Consider the following 23,594-nt stretch of genomic DNA (forward strand, 5'->3'; position numbering starts at 1 on the left):
TTCTTTACAAACACTATACATTTTAGGAGGTCAAAAGTAATTGGACAAATAAACCAAACCCAAACAAAATATTTTTATTTTCAATATTTTGTTGCGAATCCTTTGGAGGCAATCACTGCCTTAAGTCTGGAACCCATGGACATCACTAAACGCTGGGTTTCCTCCTTCTTAATGCTTTGCCAGGCCTTTACAGCCACAGCCTTAAGGTCTTGCTTGTTTGTGGGTCTTTCCGTCTTATGTCTGGATTTGAGCAAGTGAAATGCATGCTCAATTGGGTTAAGATCTGGTGATTGACTTGGCCATTGCAGAATGTTCCACTTTTTTGCACTCATGAACTCCTGGGTAGCTTTGGCTGTATGCTTGGGGTCATTGTCCATCTGTACTATGAAGCGCCGTCCGATCAACTTTGCAGCATTTGGCTGAATCTGGGCTGAAAGTATATCCCGGTACACTTCAGAATTCATCCGGCTACTCTTGTCTGCTGTTATGTCATCAATAAACACAAGTGACCTAGTGCCATTGAAAGCCATGCATGCCCATGCCATCACGTTGCCTCCACCATGTTTTACAGAGGATGTGGTGTGCCTTGGATCATGTGCCGTTCCCTTTCTTCTCCAAACTTTTTTCTTCCCATCATTCTGGTACAGGTTGATCTTTGTTTCATCTGTCCATAGAATACTTTTCCAGAACTGAGCTGGCTTCATGAGGTGTTTTTCAGCAAATTTAACTCTGGCCTGTCTATTTTTGGAATTGATGAATGGTTTGCATCTAGATGTGAACCCTTTGTATTTACTTTCATGGAGTCTTTTCTTTACTGTTGACTTAGAGACAGATACACCTACTTCACTGAGAGTGTTCTGGACTTCAGTTGATGTTGTGAACGGGTTCTTCTTCACCAAAGAAAGTATGCGGCGATCATCCACCACTGTTGTCATCCGTTGACGCCCAGGCCTTTTTGAGTTCCCAAGCTCACTAGTCAATTCCTTTTTTCTCAGAATGTACCCGACTGTTGATTTTGCTACTCCAAGCATGTCTGCTGTCTCTCTGATGGATTTTTTCTTTTTTTTCAGCCTCAGGATGTTCTGCTTCACCTCAATTGAGAGTTCCTTAGACCGCATGTTGTCTGGTCACAGCAACAGCTTCCAAATGCAAAACCACACACCTGTAATCAACCCCAGACCTTTTAACTACTTCATTGATTACAGGTTAACGAGGGAGACGCCTTCAGAGTTAATTGCAGCCCTTACAGTCCCTTGTCCAATTACTTTTGGTCCCTTGAAAAAGAGGAGGCTATGCATTACAGAGCTATGATTCCTAAACCCTTTCTCCAATTTGGATGTGAAAACTCTCATATTGCAGCTGGGAGTGTGCACTTTCAGCTCATATTATATATATAATTGTATTTCTGAACATGTTTTTGTAAACAGCTAAAATAACAAAACTTGTGTCACTGTCCAAATATTTCTGGACCTAACTGTATGTGAAAAAATGTGGAAAAGTTCTCGTGGTATGAATACGTTTTTAAAGCACTTTATTACTTTGCAGCATATTTTCTGCACCATATAATGTTTTCAAAAATAGAAATGTTAAAAAATATATATTTATTTTTTATCAGTTAACAAAATGCAAAGTTATTGAACAAAAAATACATTTAAATCAAAAACAGCATCAAAGCAATAATTCTTGTAGGTACACTTTCACATAGTTTCTGAAATAACTTGGCAGGAAGGTTGTTCAAACAACTAGAAAAACTAACTGCAGATTTCCTGTGGATGTGGCTATAGCAGGCTTTACACGCTATGATATATCTTACGAAATGTCGTCGGGGTCACGTTGTAAGTGATGCACATCCGGCATCGTTTGACATATCGTAGCGTGTGACAGCTACGAGCAAGTGTGAATGAGCAAAAATTATCGTTGTTCATTGACACGTTGCTCATTTTCAAAATATCGAACATCCTTCAGCGTGTCGGTTGTTCATTTGTTCCCGAGGCAGCACACATCGCTTTGTGTGACACCCCGGGAACGATGAACTGCAGCTTACCTGCAGCTGCCGGCAATGCAGAAGGAAGGAGGTGGGCGGGATGTTACGTCGCACTCATCTCCGCCCCTCCACTTCTATTGGCCGGCGGCTGTGTGACGTCGCTGTTACGCCGAACATCCCTCCCCCTTCAGGAAGAGGATGTTCGCCGCCCAAATTGAGGTCGTTCGGGAGGTAAGTACATGTGACGGGGGTTACTGACTTTGTGCGACACGGGCAACAAATTGCCCATGCCGCACAAATGATGGGGGCGGGTGCGATTGCTTATGCGATTGCACATGAAATCGATGCGTGTAAAGCAGCCTTAAGCAAATCGTTCTGTATCTTCATTTAATCACAGAAATAATTGATGATGTTGAAATCAGGACTCTGTGGTAGTTGCATCACTTCCAGAACTATTATTTTTCATATTTTTCAATATTATTCTTATTTTTGAGTGTTAATTTTTATTATTGTCTAAACAAATGTGATAAATTGAAATGTTCATTATTTTTAGTAATTTTATAGGGAAAAAATATTTTATCTACCCCCTAATATATACAGTATATGCACTACTTCTCCACTGTAAGATTTCAGTAATGTTATAAAAATGTATTATTAATCACTGTTGCTTGTTTGTTTTACAGTTCTCCATAGTGTTGGCCATGCAGTCAACATTTATATGTTTTCCATAACTCCTCTTAGTACCCTTTCCTGCATCTTTCCCAAGATTTTTATAGATGATGGGTAAGTTAGTTATGTAAATTTAAAAGTAGAATTGCAAAAAATGTTCTCATAATTACCCCATACACATTAAATGAAAGCTGCCTCAGCCCAACAAGTTCGACTGTACTGGTCAACAATTTGCAATGGCCTAGGTCTCTTCTGGGAGACATATATACCAAGATGGGCCCAGGATGGGGGACATATATACCAGGATGGGGAACTTATATTCCAGGAAGAGCCCATGATAAGGGACATTAATACATAATGAAGGAGAGTGGGCAACACATATGTTCTTATATGATTTAGAATGAATACAAAGGCCCACACATGTGACCAACCTGCGGGGGAAGGCCGGGCCAAAATTTTGAACCGGGACCCATCGGATGCCACTGACCAGAGTCCTGCAAATCCATCCACTTATCTCTAGATAGTAGGTGTACTTTAGTAGAGCTGAGCTAAAAGTCAGGAAAATAGCTATAAAACAAGCATTTTTTCACAGATACTGACATACTGTATATAGTTGAAACCATAAATTTACGTGGCGCCCCTGAGGCTTCCGTCACCACAGAGGTACTGCACCTCAGCCAGAGGTGTGGTATCCCATCCTGGGTAAGAAGGGGGTCATCTACCGTTTCACAGATAAAACCTGCACACACCAATTGTTAGGACACACACCGGGTCACAGTTTAAGGCAGGTACTCCATTAATGCTGAGAAGCAGCGACCAGTATAACTGGCTTTGGAGCCTTAAGTCCCATACACTGTCCTAGAGGGGTGGAGCCTGGCAGAGGGAGTGTGGGAGGAGTCAGTGGAGTAGTGAAGAAGTTTGAAAACCGGTTAGAACCAGCCAGGTGTGGTCTGAGTGAGTTTTTCAGTCAGAGAGTAAAGTGACAATTGACAGTTGACAAGAGTCCAGTCTAGTTAGGAGTTAAGTGAGAAGGAGTCCAGTCAGAAGGAAGAGGCTGTGGTTCATGGTGAAGACCCTGGGGTCCTGCTAGGCCCAGGTGACACTGAGAGAAGGGGTTCCAGAGTACCACGGATGTGCAAGAGGCCTCCGTTGGCTTGTTCCAGCAGAAACACCGGGGTGGAGGAATCTGGCTGAAATAACGGGGACGATCCCCAAGCTAAAGGAAGATAGACATTTCTTTTGGCAATCCGACGGCCCGGATGATTGCTGTAGGCAACCAAGGCCACAACCTGCCACCCATCCTCTGCAAGGGAGGCTTAAAAAGGATCACGGTCAGCCACCCTTTAGTCAGGGCTCGATGGCAGAGGCGCAGGACAGTTCAGCGAAGGTCAGCGCTAGAGAGAGACGGCCAGGAGAGGAACATTGAGGGATACACCAGTACAGACCCTTGACCTGTTCGGGTTTGGCGGAGGCCCACAACAGTGAATCCTGGCACACCACAGGGAAACCGGTCAGCTGCAGTATTGGGACCGACTGTGTGTAAAAAATCTGGTCTATAAAGCCCCGTGTCGTCTGCTTCTTCCTGCGCCCGATCCATTTCCATCATAGACTTTCCTAACAGTTGCCTCGGGGTTACCTGCTCCACCTGTGGGGAGCAAGAAACACCTCAGCTGCCACAACACCAGCCCCGGGAGTCCCGTCCAGCAGCCGCGGCCCCATAGCCGCACAAACCACCGGTGGCATCACGAATTTTACTAAATATTAACTACAACTCCCATCATCATCTCCCCTTTATTATTAAAAGACACTGCCAGGGTTACGGAGCCAGACCCCCGCCACCTCTGACATCCCCGGACTAGTCCGGCCTGGTTCCGAGTATCCCAAAGGCCCTGGGGCAGGCGTCGTATTTACATACACTATCTAAAAAGACACATATGCATGTTTTTTTCACTATCTGAAATTAAATCAGAATAAACGTTTCCCATTGTACACATGTGGTCAAAATTGTTGGTACCCCTCGTTTAATGAAAGAAAAACCTCACAATGGTCACAGAAAGAACTTGAATCTGACAAAAGTAATAATAAATAAAAAATCTATGACAATGAACAAATGAAAGTCAGACATTGCTTTTCAACCATTTCACAGAATTTAAAAAAAATAAAACTCATAAAATAGGCCTTGACAGAAATTATGGTTTCCTTAACTTAATATTTTGTTGCACAACCTTTTGAGGCAATCATTGCAATCAAACTATTCCTGTAACTGTAAATGAGACTTCTGCACCTCTCAACAAGTATTTTGGCCCACTCATCAAGAGGAAGCTGCTGCAGTTGTCTCATGTTTGAAGGTTGCCTTTTCCGGACGGCATGTTTCACTTCATTCCAAAGATGCTCAATAGGATTTAAGTCAGGGCTCATAGAAGGCCTTCAGAACTTCAGAATAGTCCAATGTTTTCCTCTTAGCCATTCTTGGGTGTGTTTAGCTGTGTGTTTTAGGTCATTGTCCTATGGCAAGACCCATAACCTGTGACTGAGACCAAGCTTTCTGACACTGGGCAGCACATTTATCTCTAGAATCCCCTGATAGTCTTGAAATTTTATTGTACCCTGCACAATTTCAAGACACCCTGTGCTAGATGCAGCAAAGCAGCCACAGAACATAACAGAGCCTCCTCTGTGTTTCACAGTATGGTCAGTGTTCTCTTCTTGATATGCTTCATTTTTTCGTCTGTGAACATAGAGCTTATGTGCCTTGCCAAAAAGTTTAACTGTCTCATCTGTCCATAGGATATTCTCCAATAAGCTTTGTGGCTTGTCAAAATGTAGTTTGAAAAATTCCAGTCTGGCTTTTTTATGATTGTTTTTCAACAATGGTGTCCTCCTAGGTCATCTCCCATGAAGTCCACTTTGACTCAAACAATGATGGATGGTGCGATCTGACACTGATGTTCCTTGAGCTTGAGGTTCACCTTTAATGTCTTTAGAAGTTTTTCTGGGCTCTTTTGTTACCATTCGTACTATCCGTCTCTTTGATTTGTCATCAATTTTCCTTCTGCGGCCATGTCCAGGGAGATTGGCTACAGTCCCATGGATCTTAAATTTCTGAATAATATGTGCAACTGTAATCACAGGAACATCAAGCTGCTTGGAGGTGGTCTTATAACCTTTACCTTTAACATGCTTGTCTATAATTTTCTTTCTAATCTCCTGAGACAACTCTTTCCTTTGCTTCCTCTGGTCCATGTTGAGTGCGGTACACACCAAGTCACCAAACAGCACAGTGAGTATCTGTAGCCCTATATACAGGCCCACCAACTAATTACAAGATTGAAGACACCTGTGATGCTAATTAGTGGACACACCTTGATTTAACATGTCCCTTTTGTTACATTATTTTCAAGGGTACCAACATTTCTGTCCAAGCCTATTTCATGAGTTTTATTTTTTAAAAAATTCTGTGGAAGCATGGTTAAAAAGCAATGTCTGACTTTCATTTGTTCATTTACATAGATGTTTAATTTAGTATTACTTTTCTCAGATTCAAGTTATTTATGTGACCATTGTGGGTTTTTCTTAATTAAAAGAGGGGTACCAACAATGTTGACCACGTGTGTAGGTCAATTAGGATTACCAAAATTATTTATATTTGCCAAATACCAGAAATATGAGAGAGTGAAACTGTTTTAAGGAATTTTGATTACTTTCTACAAAGTCAAAAGTTTACATATACTAAGAGTACTATGCCTTTAACCCCTTCAGCCCCGGGGCACTTTCCGTTTTTGCGTTTTTGTTTTTTGCTCCCCTTCTTCCAAGAGCCGTAACTTTTTTATTTTTCCGTCAATCTTGCCATATGAGGGCTTGTTTTTTGCGGGACAAGTTGTACTTTTAAATGAAACTATAAGTTTTACCATATGGTGTACTGGAAAGCAGCAAAAAAATTCCAAGTGTGGAAAAATTGCAAAAAAAGTGTGATGGCACAATAGTTTTTGGGATCTTTTATTCACGGTGTTCACTATATGGTAAAACTGATGTGTGGGTATGATGCCTGAGGTCGGTGCGAGTTTGTAGACACCAAACATGTATAGGTTTACTTGTATCTAAGGGGTTCAAATAAATTCACAAGCTTGTCCAATAAAAGTGGCGTACGTTTTGTGCCATTTTCCGAAACCCGTAGAGTTCTCATTTTTGGGATCTATAGCTCAGTGATGGCTTATTTTTTGCGTCTCAAGCTGATGTTTCTAATGATAGCATTTTTGCGCAGATGCTACGTTTTGATCGCCTGTTATTGCATTTTGCGTAAAACTTGCGGCGACCAAAAACGTAATTTTGGCGTTTGGAATTTTTTTGCCACTACGCCGTTTACCAATCAGATTAATTGATTTTATATTTTGATAGATCGGGCATTTCTGAACGCGTCGATACCAAATATGTGTATATTTATTTTTTTTTAACCCTTTAATTTTCAATGGGGGGAAAGGGGGGTGATTTGAACTTTTAGTTTTTTTTGTTTTTTTTTTAATTTTTTAAAACTTTTTTTTACTTTTTTTATTTTATTTTACTAGTCCCCCTAGGGGGCTATAGCGATCAGCAATCCGATCGCTGATCGCTATCTGCTGATCACAGCTATACCGCTGTAAAAAGCAGAAATAGTCACTTTATTTTTTCCTCTGCTCCGTGCCGAGGAAAAAGGAAAGTGAAACTTCGTAGCAGCAGGCGTCATCACATGACCCTGTGCTACGATGCCAACCACCGAACGTCACGTGATCACTCACGTGACTTCCGATGGGGCGGCAGTAAGTAGAAAACATGGCCGCGCGCATATAGATCTCGCTGCCAGACTTTGGCAGCGAGATCTAAGGGGTTAATGTTCCGGGTGGAATGCGATTCCACTCGGAACATGTAGGCACACATGTCAGCTGTTGAAAACAGCTGATATGTGTGCCGATCCACGCTACCTGCCCGCGGCAGGGGGCGGGGCTTACCAGGACACGATCCATGACGGAAAGATCCGTCCATGGTCGTGAAGGGGTTAAAGAATATGTGACAGCCCATATGAGAATGTCATGTCTTTGGAAGATTCTGATAGGTTTATTGGCAACATCTGAGTTAATTAGAGATGCACCTGTGGTTGTATTTTAATGCACAAGTGAAACACACTGCTTCTTTGTGTAACATGATGGGAAGATCAAAAGAAATCAGCCATGATGTCAGGAAAAGATTTGTGAACTTGTACAAGTCTGGTTCATTGCTGTGTGCAATTTACAGATACCTCAAGGGGCCTCATTCATATGTACAAACAATTATATGCAAGTACAAACAAGATGGAATGTGTAGCCACCATACAGCTCAGGAAGGAGACGGGTTCTGTGTACCAGAGATGAACGTGCTTTGGTCAGACATGTGCATATCAACTCAAGAAGAAAAGTAAAAGACCTTGTAAAGATTCTGGCGGAAGCTGGCAAGATTGTGCCATTATCCACAGTGAAACGATTACTGTGTTAACATGGGCTGAAAGGCCAATGTGCCAGTACGAAGCCATTACTCCAAAAGGAACACAAAAAGCCAGACTAATGTTTGCAAATGCACACAGGAACAAAGACCTTAATTTGTGGAGACATGCCCTGTGGTCTGACAAAACTAAAATTGAACTGTTTGGAGGAACCTTCCATCGTTATGTTTGGAGGAAAAAGGGAAAAGTTTTGAAGCCTAAGCCTAAACCACCCCAACTGTGAAGCAGGGGGGTGGCAGCATCATGTTGTGGGGTTGTTTTCTGCAGGAGGGACTGGTGCACAAAATAGATGGCATCATGAGAAAAGAAAATGATGTGGCACTACTGAAGCAACATCTCAAGACATCAAACAGGAACTTAAAGCTTAGGTGGAAATGGGTCTTCCAAATGATGAATGACCCGAAGCATATTGCCAAACTGGTTACAAAGTAGCTTAAAGATAACAAAGTTAATGTTTTTGAGTGGCCATCACGACGCCCTGATATCATTCCTATTAAAAATTTATGGGCAAAGCTGAAAAGGCAGGTGTGAGCAAGGCGACCTACAAACATGGTTCAGTTACACCAGTTTTGTCAGGAAGCATAGGCCCAAATTCCTACCAACTATTATGAGAAGCTTGTAAAAGGATATCCAAAATGTTAGACTTGAATCATACAGTTTAAGGGAAATGGTACCAAATACTAATAAAATGTATGTAAAATTTTGACTTTGCAGAAATTAATAAAAATGCCTTAAAACATTCTCTCTCTCTCATTATTCTGGCATTTGGCAAATATAAATAATTTTGGTTCCTAATTGACCTAAAACAGGAAAGGTTGTTTTATTAAATATTTAATACAGCAGCATATGATAGATAAGGGAGATGCTGAACTTAAGGCTATATAGTTTTTTTATCTATTTTAATTCAATGTTTCAAGTTTTACATTATGTGCCTCATTTTGCTTTAATAAACAATTTACCTTAATAATGCATGTATTAGAACAGTCCATTAATTTCAATGAGCAGAAAACATTTAATTAATAAATAATATATATTTCTCTTTCAAGATCTGAAATTCCACACAAATATTACTGGTGGTTTTTCCAGACTATACCGGGTAAGTTTTAGAAAATTAATCCGCATTGCTTTTAAAGTCAGCCACATTCGGATAGTAGTATATCTAGTAAATGTAGCAATTTTATATACATAACTTGTACTCCAATGTTCCACAATCCACTGCGCTGCATGGCATGTCTTTTATTCAGTATTCTGTGGTAGTGAGCAATTATTATCTGTAACCAGGTACCCTTCTTTAGTGAGACATTTGCTCAGTTATCATTAGCAGTGATGGGAGAATAGTAACTATTCATGTTCGGGTAATGCTTACCGAATACTAAAGTACTATTCCAGTATGCATCACGTCAAGAGAAATGCTCGGGTTCCCCATTGACTTGCATTAGGTTCGTTACTCATGATGAATATCGGAATAGAAGTTTGGGATTCGTTCCAAATAATCCGAACACGAATCGTTACTATTCACCTATCACTAATCATTAGTTCCAACTTATCCCAGTTTTTACCAAAGATAACTCTGTTGGAATTTTTTCCCCATTTTTAATCTAGTTATTGTGATGTAGGACATGATGATTACTGATTCAAAATTTTTTTTTATAGGATTCACTGGGATTCTGCTGTTGGGTATTCTAGCATTGATGTACGTTTTTGCTTCTCACCATTTTCGACGCATCAGTTTTCGTGGATTTTGGTTCACTCATCATTTATACATAGTGATGTATATTTTGGTAAGCCTTGAACTAACACCATGTGTTAGGTAATTGTAGAAACAGGCATTTCTTAAAATATGAACATTAAAGGTAACCTTTCAGCTGAGCCATGCTGCCTGAACCACGGGCAGCATGAATCAAATATTGGCTGCTTTATTACTGCTGTGTATGTTTTACTCAGAAACTCTGTGGGGTTTTAGAAAAACAAACTTTGAATAGTTGGCTAAGGGACATGCATCTCAGATGACTAGTCTGGGGCTTCTCCGTGACCCACTCCTCTAGAATTACAGGTTTCTCCCTATACACATAGGTGGAGGCATTTCAGACAAGGAATCTAGTGCTTGGAGAAGCCGTCAAGGACTTGCCTCAGCCTAATCATCTGAGATGTATAGTCTCCAGCTGATTTTTCAAATGATGTTTCCTCTGAAATGGTAGTCATTTTTTAAAATGCAAAAGACACTAGTATGGCATTGCAAGGAATAGTTAAATTAAAAAAAAACTTATTTTCTACTCCTACAGCAGCAAGAACTGTTTATCCAAGCATACAGCCTATCTTGAGGTCATGTGCGCACTTGAAAGTGCCTTTTTCTTAAGGGAAAACCGGACCCTCTTAAAGATAAAGATTTAAAGAATCCCGCACCTGCAGTAAAAAAACACACCAAAACCACAACGAAATCCGCACGCGGTTTTATCGCGGTTGGCCGCGGATTCTGTGCGGATTTGCCGCGGATTTACCGCGGATTTTCTGCAAGTTGGTCACCGCGGATTTTTACCATTATCTATGGCAAAAACCACAAGTACCTGCGGAAAAGAAGTAACATGCACATTAATTCCGCAGTGGAAAATCCGCGAGTACATCTGCGGGTATAAAAAACGCAGTGTGCGCACAGCATTTTTTAAAACCGATAGGTTTTGCTGGGGAATTGACTGCAGCAATGTTAGACACATTTCCTGCAGCAAATCCGCGGCAAATCCGCGGCAAAATCTGGGGTAAATCCGCAGTGTGCGCACATAGCTGTGTTTTTTTTACGACTGGTAGCATTATAATTTGCCTCTTTTTGATCCGATTTGCTGAAACATTTCTTTACACTGAATATTTGTAAGTTGCCCTATGCCTGCGTAAATCTAAGTGAACAATGTAGGCAATCGTAATGTTGTTAGTTATTTGTCTTATAAGAGCCATAGATTAAACTAGGAAATAGAACATTATAAAGGTAGCATTAGCAATATTTAAGCAAAAGTAGAAAAAATGAAAATAATTCATTTACATAATTGTATTAACCCAAAGAATATAATTGTTATGTTAGATATAACACACTGCGAATGCTGTAAACACAAAATAACAAAACTCAAACTGTTGTTGTTTTCTCTGGCTCCCACAATAAACAGCGAGTTAAATAATATCGAACACGTCACTAATGTTTTAAATCAATATATTTCAAAAGGGTGCTATTCACATGAATTTCTCACCAGATGTTGATTACAACCCATCCAATCCACTCAGGCAAAGAAATCAAACTATAATTTAGTGATATGTGATAATAAAAGTTGACGGGGAAAAAGTATTGAACGCTTACTGAAATTTATTTAATGCTCTGTACAAAAGCCTTTTTTGGAGATGAAAGCTTCATGATCCTGCTCATGTGTGATTTTGGCCCATTCTTCCTTCACACAAACACTCTTTAAATCCAAAGAATTATATAAAAGATTGCATGCAAACAAATCAAAGGTAATAAAAACATAACTTTTATTAAATAATCATGAAAACAAGTAGTATCAAAATTGATCAGTAGGTGGCACCACAATACCAAGAACACAAGTGAAGTTGTTATTATTAAGTCTAAATGACATACACAGAACTTATATATTTATCCATATACTGTATATACATATATTATATATGTGCTAGTGAATGCATAAGTGCAAAACGTCATCAGACAAGAATCAAATATACATATTTAGTCATTGCATGTATTGCCCATTTTAAGATGTAGTGCTACTACTTAATGTGTGCTTCAGCGCTGTGTCTTCTGATGCAGTGGCCCTAGATCAAACATCAAAACCTTTTATATAAATGACTGACCAATAAAGAGCAATGAAAGATATGGTGTACAGTGCACCGCCAATTCTATTAGCATGTCATCTCTGGCTGGTTTCCGGTCAGTCCCATTCCTAGGAGCTTCAAAGGAGATAAGTAGGTGCCAGGTCACAAGACTGTGGCATCATCCTTGTGCTTGATGCGACTAGTAGTGAGGGAGCACCGGTGTGCATGTGTACCATTGGCTTGTGTATACTTATACAATTAGCTGGAAGAACAGATATGATTTGAATGCTAATGAAGAGGACAAGATAAGAGATAATACAAAAAGAGAATCAGAAATGGATTATTGTGTAGACATACAATTACATCAAAACTCCATTAACCAGAAAAGGCTGTCATGTGAATTGTTCCATTTGATGGAACTTTGAAGGTTGTAGCACTCTTGTGATATAGATGGAGATAAGTATGTGGTTTGTTTGCTTTTTTAATATTTATATGAGGTTCTTTAGCTTTTAAGGGGCTGAGCAGTATTGGACAAATCCGTAAAAAAAGGGATGATAATTATGAATCCATTCTACTGTATAGTACATTAGGCTTCTGTTTAGGGTTTGCAGAGGGGAAATAATTTTCTCCTTCAAAAGGTTCTACAACATGAAAACATAGAATTTCAGACTACAAATGTACGACTTAAACAATATTTATCTTTTATCAGATTATCCTCCATAGCAGCTTTGGACTCCTTCAACCACCCAGATTTCACATCTATTTGTCAGTTCCTGGAATTATTTTTGTTGGAGACAATTTAATAAGCTTGAGCCGAAAAAAGAGAAAAATCAATGTGATAAAAGCAGAATTGCTTCCTTCAGGTAATGTGAACATTATTAAAGTATCTACAAAAATAATCCATTACTCTACATTAAATGAGAATGTTTTATTCTTTCATTTGTATGTTTGGCCATGACTCTTGTATGCTCATTCACTAATGTAAATGGCAAAAATAGAACACAAGGTAAACTATTTCCTTAAAGGAAGACTGTCCGGATATTTTTATATATGAAAGTGGTAATATGGCTGCATAGGTGCTCGATATACCAAAAATGATACCTTTCTTGTCTAAAGATCTGGTGTGGCAGCCATGAGAAATCTAGTGTTGATACCATATAAATATCAGGTTGGAAGTGCACCAAGGACCTGTCAGTTTGGTAGAAAGAAGTGGTCCAAGTGCATTGATACGCCTTCAGTGCACTTCCAGCCTAATTTGCATTTGGCATCTACACTAGAATTTTTATGATTGGCAAATTAGAGGTCTACAAAACAGGAATTTGTATCCAGGAAACTTCCATTTGTAGTGTAAATTGTGCTGACAGGATCTGTTCAAATAAATGCAAAAACAATGAAAAATAACAAGGTTAATTCTAAGAAAATGTCTGAAGTAGAGATAATCATATTAGGAATAATTCTTCTCATTAAGAGGCGTAGTTTACATTTTAGAGTCATATAGTGTATAAAAGAACAAAGGCTAAAATATAAATCTGTAGTCCAGCGTTTTAATATCTATTGCTTTATATTATTATTATATATTATCAGCAAGTATCAGTCACATCACCACATGCTTAAGAAAGTTCTTTCAATGCAGATTAAGAGTTATTGTTGTAATTCAAATTCAAATTCTTGTGAAATTTGTTTTTTGCAATACATCATTTTATAATAGACATATTAGCCAATTTATAGATGGAGGGCAACAAAGAGGCACACATTGGCATCTGTGAAAAAGTAAACTCTGGCCATAGATATATCCCATTTAGGGTATACACCCCGTCCATGTCCCTCCCTAGTCCATTCTTCACCCCTTTATGGGCCTAGGAAATTTACCAACTATTCAGGGTATCCACAAGTTACCCCTTTTTCTGTGAGCTTCCTGGACATTCCAAGAGAGTTGTCATGAATAAAATAGGATGTGAATGAATGTTAATGTGAAATTACAAATTAAATTCTGTCCATCCTTCATGGGTTGGTTTTCACCTATTGTCTAGATAGCCTTATATAGCATCGTGTCTATTTTAAGTCTCATGTTTGGGACTTAAGGCCTCTTTACACGCAGCGACATCACTAGCGATGTCGCTGCCGATCGCACCCGCCACCGTCGTTTGTGCGTCACGGGCAAATCGCTGCTCATGGTGCACAATATCGCTAGGCCCCATCACACAGACTTACCTTCCCTGCGATGTCGCTGTGGCCAGCGATCAGCTTCTTTTCTAAGGGGGCGGTTCATGCAGCATCTCAGCGACGTCACATGGCAGGTGTCCAATAGAAGCAGAGGGGCGGAGAGCAGCTGCATGACAGTCATGCCTACCTCATTGCTGGAGGACGCAGGTACAGTGCTGTTCGTCGTTCCTGGGGTGTCACACCTAGCAATGTGTGCTGCCTCAGGAACGACGAACAACCTGCGTCCAAAAGCAGCAACGGTATTTGGGATTAGAATGACGTGTCAATAATCAATGATTAGGTGAGTATTTTTGATCGTGAGCGGTCACTCGTACGTGTCACACGCAACGACGTCGCTAACAAGGCCGGATGTGCGTCACGAATTCCGTGACCCCAACGACATCTCGTTAGCGATGTCGTTGCGTGTAAAGCAGCCTTTAATGTTATCTGAGTTTTACCATTTATTTGTTTAAACATGTCTTTTATATCTTGGAAAAATATGTTTCTTTTTCTCCTTGTCCATAGATGTGACATTCCTAAAGTTTGAGCGTCCTAATGATTTTGAATACAAATCAGGACAATGGGTTAGGATTGCTTGCTTATCTCTGGGGACAAATGAATACCACCCATTTACATTAACCACTGCTCCACATGAAGACACGCTGAGCTTGCACATAAGAGCTGCAGGACCATGGACCACTCGCCTGCGTGAGCTGTATTCTCCTCAAAGTGTTGCTGAACTCAATGGCTATCCAAAAGTACAGTAGAATATTTCATCCTATAATTGAAAAACATACAGTATATTGAATTTATCATTAATGGTTTCATGGCATTTTGCTCATTAAATGATGGAATTACACCAGGGGAATCTAAATTCCTCATCCAGCTTCAATATGTTTAAAGGGAACCTGTCAGGATAAGTAGCGCTATTAACCTGCAGATGTAGGGTTAATCTGATAGTTTATGGTGTTGGGAAGGTAGCCAGTTAAAAATGTCTACACTTGGAAAAAAATGTACTTATTTTTCCCAGGAGTCGTTATCTTTCAATCATGCAGGTGTGCCGAAGCGGCTACTATGACCACCAATGGTGACCTTGGACAGAAAAGAGCTCATTTTCAAGGACAATATATGGGACCTGTGTAGTCAAATAGCTCATGAAAATGCACAATTCCTCCTGTTTTAGCAGTGTAAATGGGCCCCCTTATCTTGGACCCCTTTCCGGTTGCACAAATTGCATCAATAATATGTCTGCTCCTGGTCACCACTTACTATACTGTGAGCGGTGGCTGCTACACAACCCGGCAATTTGACTACCTGCCTTCCGGGCACCTTCCTAACGCTATTATCCTTCAGGTTCATAGCGTTATTGTGCATGACCATTTCCCTTTAGAGATATGATCTGTTAGATGCAGATTGTTCTGGAGTCAAGTTGTACAAATATTACAGTGCAAAAATGTTTTGTGATTATGTTGTTTCCTCCTAACCATCAAAAGCATTTGTAGGATCATAATTTTATTAACATTTTGACGCATTAGGTTATTTCATAAATTTAGATTTAAGCGGGCTTTACACTCTGCGATCTCGCTAGCGAGATCGCAATCAATCGTACCCGCCCCCGTCGGTCGTGCGACATGGGCAAATCGTTGCCCGTGCCACACAACCTCACTGAACCCCGTCACACATACTTACTTGCCCTGCGACGTCGCTCTGGACGGCAATCCGACTCCTTTCTAAGGGGGCGAAACGTGCGGCGTCACAGCAATGTTACACGGCAGGCGTCCAATCGAAGCGGAGGGGCGGAGATGAGCAGGACATAACATCCTGCCCACCTTCTTCCCTCTGCATTGCCGGTGGTGGCAGGTAAGGAGATGTTCGTCGCTCCTGCAGTGTCACACACAGCAATGTGTGATGCCGCAGGAACGACGAACAACATCGCTAATAAGCAGAAAACGATTTTTTGATTCAGGACGACCTCTCCGCGGCAAACGATTTTGACCGCTTTTGCGATCGTTTAAGGTCGCTCATAAGTGTCACACACTGCGATATCGTTAATGACGCCAGATGTGCGTCACAAACACTGTGACCCAGATGATAATTCATTAACGATATCGTAGCGTGTAAAGCCCGCTTTACTTTTCCCCCATATTTCTTTGTTGCTAACGGACCTCTCTGATCATTAGATATACCTAGATGGACCCTTTGGTGAAGGACACCAAGAATGGAATAAATATGACGTTTCAGTGCTGGTTGGAGGGGGTATCGGAGTAACACCTTTTGCATCTATCCTTAAAGATTTGGTATTTAAATCATCTGTGAATGCAAAGATAACGTGTAAAAAGGTAAGATGGAACGTCTTTATATCTAGAATCAGATAGAAGGGAAAAAATCAAAGTAAGATAAAAATATTGTGCAGAAGAGAGATATGCACAATAATGCAGATAACACATGGAAAGCGGTAAACAGGTTAATTGTATATGAAATATTCATTAGAATAGTATTAACCTTACATAATACAGTAGTTGCTGATATCTACACAAGACCTCTCACACTTGCTGTGCACAGACATGACAATGCCAAGATGTTTAGCCTATGATTAAAATTATCAATATAATTTACATTTCACAAAAATGCTGGTTTAATGTTTTCCAGCAATGGTACAATGTGATGAAACAGAGTCCTTTGATTAATATGGTCTACACTAAGTAACATCCAGTGTAGCTGTCCTGGATTTTATCTATGTATATTATCAATTTGACTGCTAATAAATATTTATCAAGGATTCTTGGCCTTTTCTAGCCCTCTTACAATACATAATTCAACAGATGATTGGTTGATTATCAACTGATATGCTCTGTTGCTTTTGACTGGTGACAGCCCATGCTACTGCCTTTAGTCCTCATTAATTGTTTCATCACTGACTTTCACTTCTGAATAGTTTTTTTAAATAAATATGCATATATATATATATATATATATATATATATATATATATATATATACATATACATTACAGTTCAAAAGTTTAGGGTCACTTAGATATTTCCTTATTTTTGAAAGAAAAGCACATTTTTTTGTCAATGAAGCTAACAGTAAATTAAACAGAGATACACTCTATACATTGCTAATGTAGTAAATGACTATTCTAGCTGCAAACATCTGTTTTTTTTATGCAATATCTACATAGGTGTGTAGAGTCCCGTTTCCAACATCCACCACTCCAGTGTTCTAATGGTACATTGTGTTTGCTAACTGTGTTAGAAGGCTAATGGATGTTTAGTAATCCCTTGAAAACCCTTGTGGAAGTATGTTAGCACAGTTGAAAACAGTTTTGCTGGTTAGAGAAGTTATAAAACTTACCTTCCTTTGAGCTAGTTGGGAATCTGGAGCATGACATTTGTTGGTTCCATTAAACTCTCAAAATGGCCATAAAAAGAGAACTTTAATGTGAAACTCGACAGTCTATTCTTGTTCTTAGAAATGAAGGATATTTCATGCAAAAAATTGCCAAGAAACTGAAGATTTCCTACAATGGTGTGTAGTCCTCCCTTCAGAGGAGAGCACAAACAGGCTGGTTTGGTGCATCCCCACGCGGTTTAATAACCACCATGGGACCACTTATTTGCATACTTACAGTCACCTGGTAACTAGCTGCTCTTCCTACTTCTGTAAATGTTCAGTGGAAAACTACAACGCTTGCTTTGTTGAGCAAAGCAGGAAGAATGTTAGTTTTCACGAGTAGAGATGAGTGAACCTGAGGCTCGAGGTTCAAAGTTTGAGTTCGGAAACCGAGCTCCAAATAAACAAGGTTCAGGTTTGAGGTTTGAGTGAGTAATGAGTATGGACCACTCAAGCGAGCGTTGTGCTTGGGTATGAGTGATGCACAGCCCTGTGCAAGCTGTGTGCAGTGTTTGATCGGATCACATTTGGGGTAAAATCAGCATGATCAGATGTAGTGTACACACACAAATCCCCCCAGATTTTTTTTTTTTTTATAAACCTCGCACACCCTGCCCCGGAAGTGTTTTGCTTATATGTACTGTACACTGCTTGCTTGAGTGGTTTGTACTCATCACTCGCTCGAATCTCGAATCTGAACCTTGTTTTTGGATATCTATTTCCGAACCCGAACCTTCAGCCTCAGGTTTGCTGATCTCTATTCACGAGACTGTAAAGATAAAAATCGCATATGAATGGCCATGTGATGGCTGCTGGAACTAGCACGTACAGCTGAAGCCTAATACTGAGTATATTATATGCTGTTAGGACAGGGCATGCTAGAGAGCTTCATTTTCATTTTTAATTAAAGTAGTTGTCTTCTGATGAAAGTCTGCAGTCATTCCATGTGATTGCAGACTTCAGAATTCTCACAGCTTACATACTGCACACTTTTTGGATTCTCCTGTGCCAGCAATAGTGGATGATCATGTGAGTGTATGTGATTGCATACTTCGGGACACATTACGACTAGACATGTCTGGCCTCGCTCTACCACTTGTAGTTGGCACATGACCACATGTATGTAAATCGAATCCTTGTGGTTTTGTGACCTCCTGTTTTCACTACTGGCAGCAGAGGATCCTTACAGCTACAGTGTGTAGTGCGCACGCCGTGAGAATTAGAAGTCTTTAGACATATAGTGTGACAGCATGCTTTCATCACAAACTTAGACAACCCTTTCAATGCTCCTGACATAAATAAAAACATAGGATACTAATGTTACATAGGATAACTAAACAAAGATACTAGATATGGTACAGAGGAAAAGATACTCAGAAGGAATCCAAGAAAAGGGGAGCAACAGAGCACAAACTAAAATGTTTTACACAAACGCAGGAAGCATGGGAAACACACAAGGAAAACTAGAACTAGTAATACAGAAGGATAATTATGGTGTCTTTGACATCACAGAAACCTGGTGGAGTGACACACGATTGGAACATACAGATGGAAGGATACAACTCATTCAAAAAGAATAGAACTAATAAAGAGGAGTAGTTGCATTGTATGTTTAAAAAAGAACACATCACAGAAAGTAAAGAAGGAGAATCTATTAGAAAAATTTGGTTAAGAATTCATGAAGTAAACAATGGAAAGAACATCATAGTAGGCATTTATTCTTGACCATCGGGTCAAACAGAGGATATGGATGAGATTTTTTCACATTAAATGGCCATATTCCCCCCCAAAAAATGCAATAGTGCTCGTGGGAGAATTCAACTACCCAGACATTCATTGGGAAACCCTCACAGGTAAGAGTAAAGGCTCTATCCAATGTTTATCCTCCCTTGCAGACAACTTCATCTCCCAGCAGGTAGAAGAAAATATGAGGAAAACCACACCTTAGACCTAGTCTTAACAAAGAGGATATGGTTTAAGGGACTAAGGGTAGCAGGGACACTGGGACTCAGCGATCAAGCTATCCTTGAATTTGTGGTTGCAAGAGGAATAAGACCTGAGATGACAAAGACTACAAGTCTTAACTTTAGCAGAGCAGACTTCAAGCACCTAAAGGCAAGGGTTGGTAGAATTCCATGTGACATAATTCTTAAGCACAAAACTGCACATGAAGGATGGGAAATCTTCAGTAAGGAAATCCTTAACAGTAGAAGTCCCAGAACTTTCGAGCTCCCCCCTGAAGTCCCGAAAGAGGGTCAAATGACATACAATAAACTGAGTAGAACTAACTAGAAACTAAATGGCTAAACTCAATGGAAAACAACAACCTCCTGTGGTGCGACAGTAATGGCCTTAACTACAGAACAAAAGACGGTGATTATAGGATGTTAGCTAAAATCCTTCAGGTCATTCGACCCATCTCTGGGTTCCAAAGGTAGAAATGTTAAATGATCCCTCTCTGGGACTTCTAGTGTTAATGCACAAGAACTAACAGTCCTTAAAAAGAAGAAAAATGAGAAAGACCAAAAGAAACCTGGTTGGATGACCAAAAAATTACATCACCTGCTTAAAAAGAAAAGGAAAACATAGAACAAGTGGAAGATGGAGACCCTGAGGCATACAGCAAATGGTGGGGGATGGGGTGAATAGGAATGACAGTCGTGACGCCACCTGTGGTACGCGGCAAGGTAGGTGGCCACCGCTGCAGGGCCTCTCACTGGGGCAGATGTTAGGTGCAGCCGGGATGGTATCGCTCCCCATAGGCGGAGTGGGCCCCGGCAGGATGGCGATGGGGCAGTCCCTGGGAGCGCCGGAGCGCAGGGCGACGGAAATCAGAATTAGAGTCAATAGGTGCAGGTTCCAGGTCTTTACTTACTGGTTCAACGTCGCACCCCCGGTACTGGTCTTTGCCATGACAGGCTCTGGTCGATCCCGGGCAGGTTAAAAGTAGGTCCGGTATTCCGGTATGGCAGTCTGTGGGCCCTTCCTCTGTGTGCGCTGTGTCGGTCCCCGTGGCATGAAGCACCTTGGGGACCCCCTTGGTTGTTTAGGTGTCCCAGCTCGGTTGCAGGTGAAGCGGATCCTTGCCGTGGAGTCCGACTGGATCTAGACCCCGGACCCTATGTATGGTGCCTCAAGCTATGTGGGTAGTGGTCGGGAAGACATGGAATCCTCCCGTCCTGCAGATTTGGTTGCCGACATGAAGCTAGCCCTAGGGCTCTGCACCCCGTAGTAGCGCTGGCCCTGGGAGAACCGACTCGGTATCTCCTCAGCGACCGTTAAACTCCTATGTTCCACGTGATCTACCGGTACTGGGCTCCTTTCCTCCCGAGGTCTCCAGCCTGTCACGGTCTGGCCGATTTTAACTGGAGGAACTCTGAAGCACGCTCTCCTAAAGACCGTGTTCTTTTGTGTCCCAGACATTCTGAGGAAATTCTCTCCCTGCTCCTGTATTTTACCAGTGCTCCCCCTCCCTCCAAATGAATCACCAAGCTGGGGAAGTCCTGTTGTTATGGTGATCACCTTCAGCCTAATTAGTGGAGAGCACCTGCTGTCTGTGTTATGCAAGGAAACTGCTGACTCATTCTCTGACTGTGTGGTGTGAGACATACCAGACATTAACCTCCTCATACCTGGGATGAATACTACACCCTCAATCATATGCAGTACCCTGTGGCGACCGAAGCCTCAGGGGCGCTACAAAAGGAAAACAAGTCCCCAGGTCCAGACAATTTGCACTCTAGAGTCCTGAAAGAGATAACTGAGGAAATAATAGTACCGCTTGCTATAATCTCCAATAAGTCATGGGAAACAGGAGAGGTCCTTCTAGATTGGAAAAGGGCAAATGTGGTTCCTATCTACAAAAAGGGGAGAAAGGAGGATCCAGGAATTACGGGCCGGTAAGCCTGGCCTCCATAGCAGGAAAAATCTTTGAGAAAATTGTCAAAGAAAATTTACTTAGGTACCTAGATGGGAAGGCATTAATCAACCAAAGCTGGCACGGCTTTATGACTAATAAATCTTGTGAGACCAACCTGATTTCCTTCTACAACAAAGTCACTGAGTGGTTGGACCAAAGGAATGCCATGGATATTGTATACCTTGACTTCAGTAAGGAATTCAATAAAGTATCACATGACATCCTCATTGAAAAAAAGATCAGGTACGGAATCAACAGAAAATCAGTTAGATGGATTCATAACTGGCTTAATGATTGGGCGCAATGAGTAATACGAAATAGATACACATCAACCTGGAGGAAAATCAAAAGCGGGATGCTGCAAGGCAGCATTTGGGCCCAGTGCTATTTAATATCTTTATAAATGATCTGGAGAGTTATTGAGGAACTCATAAAGTTTGAAGATGATACTAAGATAGGAGGAGTAGCCAACACTAGAGGGGAGAGAGGGCATATTCAACAGGATCTAGACACACTAGATACACAAGCACTGCAGTCAGAGATTCAATTGTTCTAATTTTGATAAGATGAGAGTACAATTGATTTCTAGAAGCTAGCATACTGTACCTTCTCTGGGCCAGCTGTCAGCTTGATAACCAGCTCAGACAACTGCCAAGTCTCAATCCATGAGGGGGAACGGCAAAATGCAGGTGCCTTGGAGACTTTGTGGATCTTTGCACCAGGCGGACTGATGGTGCTCCTCTGCCATTGGCACCTGAGATAAATGCCCCGTGTATCCCCCTGGATATGTTGCTGTTTAAGGGGTACATGTTTTATACATGAAAACATTGATAGAACACATATGTGATGTCCGAATGAAGCATGAGACAATGTCCCTTCAAACTCATTGCCTTCAAACTCAAATTTCTTTAAAAATATAATTGAGAAACACTAAAAAGTTAATAACATTGTTAACTTGAATGTCCACAAGAGTGGTTATCAAAAAGTATTAATAATTACCACATGAGCAATGAACATGAGGGCAGCACATCCACATTATATAAGATATTTCTTTATTGATCAAATCTTCATATTACATACAAATAACTATCCTCTAGGTAATGTGTGAATTAACTGGCATGTTTCTGCTGTCTCTGCCCCCTTATATATAGTATATATACTATACTGCACAGCACCCTCAGTCATAGTATACATACTACGAATAAGTGCACTGTAATGGCAAACAATCGTCAGTTAGTTTATCCCTCATGTGGATGAGGTTTTTTTATAGATATGTAATATGAATATTCGATCAATAAACAAGTCTCTATTAAGGAATTCTTTATTTATTCCAATATTTGAGGTATGTACCACAGCAGCCAATAAATAGCCTGATATCTCTGTATAGCATAAATGGAAATTTCCCCTATTTTTACAGATATACTTCATCTGGGTTACTCGTACACAACGACAGTTTGAGTGGCTGGCAGAAATCATCAAAGAAGTAGAGGAAAATGATGAACATAATTTGGTCTCTGTTCACATCTACATTACCCAGTTTGCTGAGAAATTTGACTTACGCACGACCATGTTGGTAAGAAAACTTTTTAAGAAAACACAATTAAGAAGTTTAAGAATGTAACATATTCATGTAGAAAATGTTATCATTTTAAAAGGGTTATCTGGTCTAAAGTGATAAGTCTGCAGTCATTCTGTCTGACTGCAGACATATGAATCCTCCCAGTGCACATACTGTGAGCCGAGAACGGCGGTCACGTGAACACAATTGTACAATATGCATGTACCCAGCCAGAGTCTGACTAGTGGCCACAGCCTTACTCACTAGAAGTGTATGGAATAGGCATGTCCGACTAGTGGGAATGGCCGATATGTAGGCTCTACGGTCTAGTGTGAGTGGCCTTTCCCAGCTCAGAATCTGTTGAATCCTCACAGCGCACAGTGTGAGCGCTGGGAGGATTAATAAGTAGAGTTGAGCGCAGTTCGTGGTTCGTGGTTCTCCAGTTCGCGGTTCGAGTGATTTTGGGGGGTGTTCTAGATCGAACTAGAACTCGAGCTTTTTGCTAAAGCTCGATAGTTCTAGATACGTTCGAGAACGGTTCTAGCAGCAA

At 40.7% G+C, this 23,594-nt stretch overlaps 1 protein-coding gene across 1 annotated transcript in view; it reads left to right on the top strand.

Annotated features, from left to right (window-relative positions):
* The window catches only part of LOC142303863 (dual oxidase 1-like), a 421,125-nt gene that overhangs the window by 349,521 nt on the left and 48,010 nt on the right, over positions 1-23,594 (top strand). The window contains exons 25-31 of the mRNA XM_075345668.1: positions 2,668-2,767; positions 9,209-9,258; positions 9,816-9,943; positions 12,679-12,832; positions 14,697-14,929; positions 16,352-16,510; positions 22,904-23,059. Coding sequence (XP_075201783.1) covers positions 2,668-2,767; positions 9,209-9,258; positions 9,816-9,943; positions 12,679-12,832; positions 14,697-14,929; positions 16,352-16,510; positions 22,904-23,059 — 980 coding nt within the window. The remainder of the gene's footprint in view (positions 1-2,667; positions 2,768-9,208; positions 9,259-9,815; positions 9,944-12,678; positions 12,833-14,696; positions 14,930-16,351; positions 16,511-22,903; positions 23,060-23,594) is intronic.

Source organism: Anomaloglossus baeobatrachus, chromosome 4 (assembly GCF_048569485.1).
Source record: "Anomaloglossus baeobatrachus isolate aAnoBae1 chromosome 4, aAnoBae1.hap1, whole genome shotgun sequence".
NCBI classification, from domain to species: Eukaryota; Metazoa; Chordata; class Amphibia; order Anura; family Aromobatidae; genus Anomaloglossus; species Anomaloglossus baeobatrachus.